General features: G+C 33.9%; 2 protein-coding genes across 2 annotated transcripts; both read left to right on the forward strand.

Moving 5' to 3' along the window:
* The first annotated feature begins 4,745 nt into the window (after positions 1-4,745).
* LOC145053436 (Tetratricopeptide repeat (TPR)-like superfamily protein) lies at positions 4,746-7,673 on the forward strand. The gene is made up of 2 exons (XM_079001483.1): positions 4,746-4,825; positions 5,703-7,673. Exon 2 carries the CDS (start codon positions 5,724-5,726, stop codon positions 7,671-7,673), a length of 1,950 nt encoding a protein of 649 aa, XP_078857609.1. The 5' UTR covers positions 4,746-4,825; positions 5,703-5,723.
* A 282-nt stretch (positions 7,674-7,955) lies between these two features.
* LOC145053437 (methyl-CpG-binding domain-containing protein 2-like) lies at positions 7,956-9,310 on the forward strand. The gene is made up of 3 exons (XM_079001484.1): positions 7,956-8,443; positions 8,532-8,585; positions 8,667-9,310. The coding sequence occupies exons 1-3, from the start codon at positions 7,956-7,958 to the stop codon at positions 8,878-8,880; spliced, it is 756 nt and encodes a 251-aa protein (XP_078857610.1). The 3' UTR covers positions 8,881-9,310.
* Positions 9,311-10,007: the final 697 nt, after the last annotated feature.

Below are 10,007 nucleotides of genomic sequence, written 5' to 3' on the forward strand. Positions count from 1 at the left end.
TATGTGATGATATGTTTGCATGCTAGCTTGATATGTTATATGCGATAGAGGTAGTAGGGGACCAGTCCCCAATGTTCGGTTGTTAGGACCGATGGGTAGTCAGCACCCCAGAATGGCTCGACACGGGTAGGTCAGCACCCCCGAATGGCTTGACACGGGAAGGACGACACCCCAGAATGGCCGTATGGGTAGGTCGGCACCCCAGAATGGCCGTACAGGGTAGGTCGGGCACCCCAGAAATGCCTGGCAGTATGTATGTGATATGATTGTATGGTATGTGGTACAATGGGGGAACTCACTAAGCTTCGTGCTTACAGTTTTCAGTTTTTGTTTCAGGTACCTCTTCAGCGAAGGGGAAGGAGCCGACGCGGTAGCAGCACATCGTACACACACTTTGGTTTTCCGCATTATGAGATATTCTAGGATTGTACTCTGACATTATTACTATTTTCATGTTTTGGGTGTTTAGACACGAGATATGTTTATTGAAATGATATGATCGTATGACGTTTTACTACAAATGTTTTTCAAACTACTTAATTTAAATGAAATTTTTGGACGTGAAATGATATGATCGTTACCTAGATGTGTATAAAAAAATAGTTACCTAGATGTGTATAAAAAAATAGTTACCCAAATATGAACAAAATGAAAAGTAATAGTAAATTACACGATTGGTCCCTGTGGTTTGGGGCAATTTGTGTTTTTGGTCCCTAACTTATTTTTTTTTTTAACTCGGATGGTCCCTACTGTTTATTTTTGTTGCGCGTTTGGTCATTGTCTTACCTAGAGAGACTATTGTGCCCTTATTAATTTATTTTTTAATTAATTTTCTTATTTATGTGTTTATTTTTTATATATTAAAAAAAATTAATAGACCTCACATGTTTGTATCTCTTCATCTTTAGTGCTCAATATCATTTGATTTAATAGTTGACACAGCCCCTTGTTGTTTAAAAAAAACCCTCCGCTTTAATTGATACTTTTTTCACGAAAAACAAACATGAGATAACAAATCCAGTGTTTCACTAAGATTTCAAATAGTGGTCCCGAATTCAAGTTGATTCTAGTTTGTCTCTTCCCCAGAGAAAGAAGATCAAACAATTCCCATTCATGGTCCTTGCGGATCGGATCATCCCTATAATATACATTGTCTCTTCATCTTTAGTGGATGAGGAGATACAAATATGTGAGGTTTATTAATTTTTTTAAATATATAAAAAATAAATACATAAATAAGAAAATTAATTAAAAAATAAATTAATAAGGGCACACTAGTCTTTTTAGGTAAGTCAGAGACCAAACGTGCAACAAAAATAAAAAGTAAAGACCATCCAAGTTAAAAAAAAATAAGTTAGGGACCAAAAATACAAATTCCCCCAAACCACATGGACCATTCGTGTAATTTACTCTTACTTTTCGTTTTGTTCATATTTGGGTAACTATTTTTTTATATACATCTAGGTAACAAACTTGTTGAAAGTGTTCACATCTAGGATGTAACCTGTTACAGCCGGTCATAATGGTCATATGTGAACATTTCTAATAAGTTTGTTACCTATATTTGTAGAAAAACAAAAATAGTTACCCATATATAAACTTACTGAAAAATTAATTACCTTCCCAAATCATTTTCCCCCGCTAAATATTTTTAATGTGACCTCTTGTACTTTCAAACTTTGGTTAACAAGGGTTATTGCCACTAGAGTTGGCAACTATAACCCTAGCATGGAAAGTGGAAACATTTTTTAACACCATTTTTTTCTTTTTGTTTTATCAACTCTAAGGCAGTGGCAGACCTTAGTGGGACATTTGGGGTCCCGGGCCACTCTGCTCAATTTCCGGCACGCAATGTAATTTTTTTTTTGTTTTTTCTATTAGGTGCACTCGCTTGAAAGACGAGGGACACCCCTAATAAAACAGTCTACGTCCACCACTGCTCTAAGGACACCTTAAAACATTAGATTATAACATGTGCATTAAATACTTTAATAATAAAATAAAATTATTTCACTATTTATATATACTTTTATAAATAATGTTTACCATCTTAATTACCCAAAATAGTATGGGTGCTACTTGTTTGGTGCAGATTTGTCGAGGGACAGATATGAAAGGTTGAAACTTGAAGAGGCAGGTTTGTGATTAAAGTAAGACAAAACTTCAAAAATGGTCCCTATGGTTTTCGAAAATATCAAGTTTAGTCCCTAAGTTCAAAAAACCTCACCGATGGTCCTTGTGGTTTCAAAACTTTTAATGTTTAGTCCTTCCGTCTAACACCGTTAGTTTTCTACCGTTAAGTGAGGGGCATTTTCGTCATTTCAATACCTAGGGACCATTTATGAGGTTTTCTATTTTTTTTTGAAAAAAAAGAAAAAATTGAAATTGAAAAAAGAAGCCACCGGAGCAGCCTTCCTCTCACCACCACTCTCGGCGACGAGAGTCACCAATCGCCGCCTCCGCCTCCGATTTCCTTCTTCGAATTAAATCAATCACTGGTGGTGCCCTCCATGGGATCGACAAAAATTACCCACTTGTTGTTTCTAGTTATCTTCTCGTTACTAAAATATTGTGATGGAGGTGAGCTTCACTTTTGATCTAACTGGTGTTGGGGTGCCTCCATAGGTGTACCAAACTATAGTTTTATCAGTTATTTTATCCAACCAAATTGATAACAAGTAGAGGTTTTTATCTTCCAGATGGTGTAAACTAAAGGCGAAATCAGAGGAGTGAAACACAATGGTGATGTGGTGGGTTTTGTTCATGAAATCCGCAAACCATAAAAGGCTGGAGATATTCTTGAAGCTTGTTGTCCAAACAGATCCGAACAATTACGTATTTTAGATTGGAGAAATCAGAGGGAAAAATGCATGATCAACCATTGGATCTCAAACTTGAGAGTTGGAGATTTGACAGAGATGTTTGCGGACCTCAGAAATCAGATGCAAGCCTGCAGTTCCTTCTACATTGCCAATTTGGATGTGGAGTTTGAGTTTCTTTAAAGACCAGAAAAATATGGAGGGAACGATTGTTAATTCAAATCGTTCATCTGGTTTTTGATTCCATTGAAAATTTCCAATGTTTATTTAATTTTTGTTGACATAATTTTTGGGGGAAAAGCCATTGAGAGAGAGAGAGAGAGAAAGAAAGAGAGAGAGAGAGAGAGAGAGAGAGAGGGTGGGACCCTTTTAAATTTCATTTTTTTCTTTTTTTTTTCAAAAAAAAAAATAGAAAACCTCATAAATGGTCCCTGGGTATTGAAATGACGAAAATACCCCTCACTTAACCGTAGAAAACTGACGGTGTTAGACGGAAGGACTAAACATTAAAAGTTTTGAAACCACAGTGACCATCTGTGAGGTTTTTTGAACTTAGGGACTAAACTTGATATTTTTGAAAACCATAGGGACCATTTTTGAAGTTTTGTCTTAAAGTAAATTTGATGAGAAGAGTATGAGGATAAGCTGAGAAGTACAAGTAAGAGAAACACCTGAGGAGTTTACTTGGAAGCTAAAGTGTATATGAGGAAGTAGTTCAAGGAGGTGTATATGAAAGTTCAAGTTGTTCTTAGTTGATATTTGTTATATTTAGGGCTGGCAATTCTCGACACGACACGCGACATGACCCGCGACACGACACGAAATAAATGGGTTTGGGTTGAGTTTTTCAACCCACCAACCCGCCAAACCGTTTATTAAACGGATCATATATGAGTTTCTCAAAAAATAAACGGGTTGACCCGCCAACCCGTTTATATTCTTAATAAAAAAAATTATTTTATTTTTAAATGTATTTATGTATCAAGTATTAATATTTAATAAGTATTACAAAAATATATCATTTATTCATAAACCATTTGACTGTTTTGACATTATGACTTATGGTGAATGGTCTAATGTCATAAGCCGTAACCTATAAGGCTAAGTTTGTAACATGTTTCTATGAATGTTTTTAATTTTCATTTGGATGTTTAACACTTAAATATATGTAAAATTCGGACCCATGAACCCGCCAACTTGTGAACCCATTTAAATAAATGGGTTGGTGGGTCATATATGGGTTTATGTTCCAAACCCGCCAACCCATGACCTGTATATTTAAATGGGTTGTGTTTGGGTTGACATATTTTGACACGCCAACCCGCCAACCCGCGACACGCCAACCCGAACACGACACGATTGCCAGACCTAGTTATATTTACATACTTATTCATGTCTTTGAAGAAATTGGAGTCATTCTTACTGAAAAAACTATTTTTTATAATTTTTTTGAACCAAAGAATTATGTATTTGATGACATAAAAAAACGGCGAGTGATGTGAAATTGCAACATGTTTACATTTGATAACATCAATGTTGATGGTATATATTTTTTTATAGTAACATATTTATGTTTTTGTTTTGAATAAAAGAAATTTACGTTATTTCATATAGACTATTTAAAAAAATATGAGCCTTTTATGAATAAAATTAAAATATATTATTATACAAATAAAGAATAAAATATATTCCATAATCCATATCCATATATGAACAAAATCGTAACTCCTAGTAAATCCGGTTTCTTATGTTCATAATTCTGCTTGCGTCTCTTTTTCCGAGAGAAGCGATATCAAAACCCCAATGCAATCTCCATGTCTCTCTCTCTCTCTCTCTCTCTCTCTCTCTCTCTCTCTCTATATATATATATATATATATATATATATATATATATATATATATATATATATATATATATATATATATATATATATACGAATTAATCCATCATCATCCTCATAGTCTGATTTATCGAAGGCTTCAATCCTCTGCTCGGATCTTTCGTTGTAAGTAATCTCTTTACTACACAACAAATACTTGTTTCGCTTTAATACAGGCTAGTTTGCTGTTTCCGTACCAATTTTTCTATCAAAGTACCTGAATAAGGAAATTCCTGTTCAATGTCGTTTATGTTATGAATCTTCTTCTTCTTCTTCTTCTTCTTCTTCTTCTTCTACGTTTAGACTTCATTTATGGGCCTATTTAGAATGTTTAATAGCATTTTGGTGTTGGATTGTGTATTTATGAGAGTTTAATGTTGGTTCAAGTAGGATTCTTTTAACTTTTACATTGTTGAAAATTTTGATCTATACATGTGTACTCATGCAAAATATCTCCCGAGATTCTTTTTCCTTTCCCTTTTATTTCAATGACGTTTGTGAGTTCACTCTTGATCTCCTCTTTTTGTTATAGAAATGCAAATTTGTGAATCGTTTGACTTAGTTGGCATATATTTTTTTGTAAAGATCATTGTTTATTTTAGTGTATGATCTTTCATTCGTGGGGTTTTGGCGTTATGTGATTCTTGTTTTCTTATTCTATCATAGGTTTTTGAGCATTTGTAAAATGGATGTTTGATCTAGTTTTTTGTGCATTATCAGATAGGGTTAGTGATTTTGCATTTAGGGTATTTCCATTCTTGAGACGCCGATTTAGATCTATTATAATCCTCAGAGTTTCATCCAAGGATTTAGTTCGAACTACTTCAGATTATTAATATTTATTTATATAATAATATAATAATTACTAAGGAAACTATTAATATAAGTATTTATCGTTACTTTCCTTTGGGATAAGTCTTGTATCGGGATAAACATCTATCTTTAAAATAATGTAAAACAGAATGGATTGTTAGTTTTATTCTTTCTAAATTTGAATTTGCAGAAAGAATTGATTTTCAATATTATGATAAAGACGACACTTTCTTCGATCTCCCACCAAATTTTAGGCCTCTCAACGGTTAGTCAATGGAACCACGCCATTCGAGAAGCTGTAAACCAAGCTCAATTTCAAAACGCCCTTTTCTTTTTCCACCAAATGATGCAAAAGGGCCTACAACCCAACCATTTAACCTTCCCAATCATCGCAAAAGCATGCGGGAAACTCAATAACATCTGCTACTCGAAAATCATTCATTCCCAAATCATAAAATCCCCGTTTTCTTCTGATGTATATGTACAAACAGCAACAATGGACATGTATATAAAATGTAACCACTTAAACATTGCCCACCAAGTGTTTGATAAAATGCCCAAGAGGGACATCGCTTCTTGGAACGTATTGCTTTTAGGGTTTGCTCAATTGGGTGTTGTTGATCAAGTTATGCCACTCTTTAAGCAAATGAGAGTTGAAAGAATTCATCCAGATTCAGTCACAGTGATTGGGATATCACAATCGATTAGAAATCGAGAAGATGTTTGGCTTATGAAGGCTATCCATTCTTTTGGGATTCAAATTGGGGTAGAAGAAGATGTTTCAGTATCAAACACTTGGGTTTCCTCTTATTCCAAACTTAGAGACTTACCCTCAGCCGAAAAGGTCTTCCATGGGATCGATTCAAGCTTCATTACAATCATTTCATGGAACTGTTTAATATCAGGATTTGCTTATTTCAAGAAATCTTTAAAAGCGATTAGTCTCTATAAAAACATGCTTTTTGAAGGGTTCAAGCCAGACTTAAGTACAAATCTTAACTTACTTTCTTCAATAGACAGAAATGAATCACTTATTCATGGTAAGTTGATCCATTGCCATGGAATCAAAATGGGTTTTGACTCAAACATATCAATAAAAAACACCCTAATTTCTATGTACTCCAAATTGGGTGATCTTAATACTGCAAGACATATATTTGATAGCATAAAGGATAAAACTTGTGTTTCATGGACTGCTATGATTGGTGGGTATGCTGAAAAAGGCAATCTTGATGAATCTTTGACCTTATTTCACTCCATGGAAGCAACTGGTGTAAAACCCGATTTAGTTACAATACTCAATATCATATCTGGTTGTGGAGAAACTGGATCACTTGAAATCGGAAGATGGGTTGAAAACTATGCAAATTTAAACAAACTGAAAACTAATTTAATGGTGTTGAATGCTTTGATAGACATGTACGCAAAATGTGGAAGCATAAAAGAAGCCCATGAAATCTTTTCCACAATGCAAGAAAGAACCATTGTTTCATGGACTTCAATGATTTCTGGTTTTGCTTTAAATGGTGAATTTCAAGAATCTTTGATGCATTTTTCTCGTATGTTGGAATTGGGAATAAAGCCAAACCACATAACGTTTCTTGCTGTTCTTCAAGCGTGTAATCATGGAGGATATGTAAAAAAGGGGTGGGAGATTTATGATCTTATGACTAAAGTGTATAAAATCGATCCAGGATTAGATCATTATTCATGTATGATTGATCTTTTAGGACGTAGTGGAATGTTAAATGAAGCTTTGGATTTGATTCAAAAGATGCCAATGAATCCGGATGTTGGGATTTGGTCTTCATTGCTTAGTGCTTGTAAAATTTATAAAAATGTGGAGATTGGTGAGCTGGCAGCTTGTAATCTTTTTAAAATGGAGCCTCAGGCTGCAGCTCCTTATGTGGAAATGGCAAATATTTATGCATCAGTGTTTAATTGGAATGGAGTTATTGAGATTAGAAGATTGATGAAAAAGAATCAAGTGATAAAATCTCCAGGACATAGTGTTGTTCAATTGAATGGAAAGAGTTATAAGTTTACAGTTGAAGATCAATTTCATCCTAAAGGATCAGTTATATATGAAGTTTTAGATTCTTTAGGTTTACAGTTGAAAGATGAATTGGATTTATCATATTTACAAGTAGTTTTATCATAATTTTGGAGAAGAATTAAAACTAGAGTCAAGTTTGAGATGATGTTATGAGTAAAGTTTCTTTTATCCCTATAAATCCTGTTTGATTGAGACTAAATGACCATTTTACCCTTGTACTCTAAGAACAACATTCTCAATATTCATCAATTAGCAAATTCATCACATAAACAAAACTAAAGCTCAAATCTTTTGAAAATTAATCACAGAAACAAATGTATCAAAATTCAAAAAGCATATTTTGATAATTATTCTTCATGCAACAGGGAAAATTTCATATCTACTTCAATGAAGCCTTGTTCTACTATCCCAAGAGAAAATGTTATAGACGTGTCATCCTCCGACTGCAGCAGCACAAATGACGAAAATACCCTTTCTTGTGCTGATTCCCAAAAACAGTTAGTAATTTACGAACCTTCTAATGGAGGCGAAATTGAAGTAATCCCAGATCCAATTTCATATAAACCTCAATCATTTCAAAGGGTATTACCGTCCATAGGTGCTTTCACTGCTCAATGTGCCAACTGTTTTAAATGGAGACTTATCCCAAGTCTTGAGAAATATCAAGAAATCCGGGAACATATTACCAAAAAGCCCTTCGTGTGTGAAAATGCTCATGAGTGGCGTGCTGATGTGTCATGTAATGATCCTGCTGATATTGAGCAAGATGGAAGCAGACTTTGGGCTATTGACAAGCCCAACATTGCTCAGCCTCCGCCAGGGTGGCAGAGGGAGTTGAGAATCAGAGGTGAAGGAAGCACAAAGTTTGCTGATGTGTACGTGTCCTTAAAGTTTTCTTCCTACTCTATATGATAAACATTTAAGAATCTAACTTCGGTTGCTATTTTTTTTTATGGTAATCAGATATTATACATCCCCAACAGGTGTTACACTGCGTTCAATACCTGATATAGAAAAGTAAATTCTGCACACAATTATCTTAATATTTCATCACATGTTGGAACTTAAATCGGTTCCTAATTTGTTTCTATAAAACAGGTTTTTGTTTAAACATCCGGAGTACATGGAACAAGGGGTTACAATATCACAGTTTTCATTTCAGATTCCAAAACCATTACAGGAGAATTATGTAAGAAAACGTCCTTCACGTGTAGTATCAGCAGATTTGCTTCCATATCCGCTTGTAAAGAAGGCAAGGAGTGCACCACGAAATCGGATACACAATTTCGACTTGATGTTTAGACGTATGTAGGTTTTAGACTTTTAGTAATTAGAAAGAAACGAATATTAGAATTAAATTCCACACAATTATCAACTTTTTTTTTTTTTTTTGTGAACTTTGAGCTCCGAAAGCAGGTTCTTTTTTAGGGTTGGGAAAGGAGGATGCCATGGTGATTGTTGTTTTGGGAATTGTGTATGGGAAAGAACCCTAATATTGGCAAGTATATAATTACTAATTTAGTACTATAAGATGGTTTAGTTGTGTGTGTTGTTACTAGTCTTGTATATAGTTTGGTTGTTCTTGGGTGGTTTTGTAATGTTGTGTTTGTTTCATGGGATAGACTCGTACAAGCTTTCTAGGGTTATTTTCGATTATCAGGATGAGAAGGGTGTTCGTGTCTTTTGTAATATTGATAACAAACACAATCTATTGATAAGAGAAAAATTTGCAATGTTTGTAATATTGATAACAATCACAATCTATAGTACGATAAACTCAATACAATTTGTTTTGTTTTGTCATGTGTAACAAAATGTTGCAAACTTTGTCCCATGATATAAATCTCATTAATATAAGGCACAATTTGTTGTCTTTTCTTATGGAAAAATTTGGTATAATCTTGCAAGCTATGACGCCATTTATGTTCGTACTACGTTTGACATGCATCGAATGGTGAATGTGAATAATGCAAATAAAATATTTGTTATTTTTTTGTATTAAAATAAGTGTATCATTGACTTGTTCTTGGTCTCTCTGTCTATACAAAATATGTGAATGCACTTGTGATCCTCATCATTTACAATAGCAGTATAAAGTTTGTTAAGTTTCATCCCATCGAATAAGTTCCATTTTGTCTATGATTGGATCTATTCTAGAAATCTCAAATCCTCTAAACAATTTCGGTTTATAGTTTGAAAGTGAGTAACGCCTCTTTAGGAATAGAATTAGATCCATTTTGTGACAATTGTTTTATAGTCTTGTTTGATACGTAACTATGGAAACACATGTCAAGTATGCGTATCATCGAAAATAAAAGTATTTTAGGAATTATATTAATATAATTCATTTTATTTGTAAAATGGATAACTTTTGGGAATACTAAGTTGTTGGATAATGAAAAGTTTGAATATAATAGCAATGAAGGTTAAAGAATGTGG

Source organism: Lactuca serriola, chromosome 5 (genome assembly GCF_051521515.1).
Source record: "Lactuca serriola cultivar US96UC23 chromosome 5, Lser_US96UC23_V15, whole genome shotgun sequence".
Lineage (NCBI taxonomy): Eukaryota > Viridiplantae > Streptophyta > Magnoliopsida > Asterales > Asteraceae > Lactuca > Lactuca serriola.

Excerpts from the sequence above, each read along its gene's own strand:
- LOC145053436 (XM_079001483.1), top strand. The coding sequence starts at position 5,724 with ATGATAAAGACGACACTTTCTTCGATCTCCCACCAAATTTTAGGCCTC.
- LOC145053437 (XM_079001484.1), top strand. The coding sequence starts at position 7,956 with ATGAAGCCTTGTTCTACTATCCCAAGAGAAAATGTTATAGACGTGTCA. Across the intron at positions 8,444-8,531 it reads AGCACAAAGTTTGCTGATGT|ATATTATACATCCCCAACAG; the intron begins GTACGTGTCCTT and ends TATGGTAATCAG. Across the intron at positions 8,586-8,666 it reads TCAATACCTGATATAGAAAA|GTTTTTGTTTAAACATCCGG; the intron begins GTAAATTCTGCA and ends TCTATAAAACAG.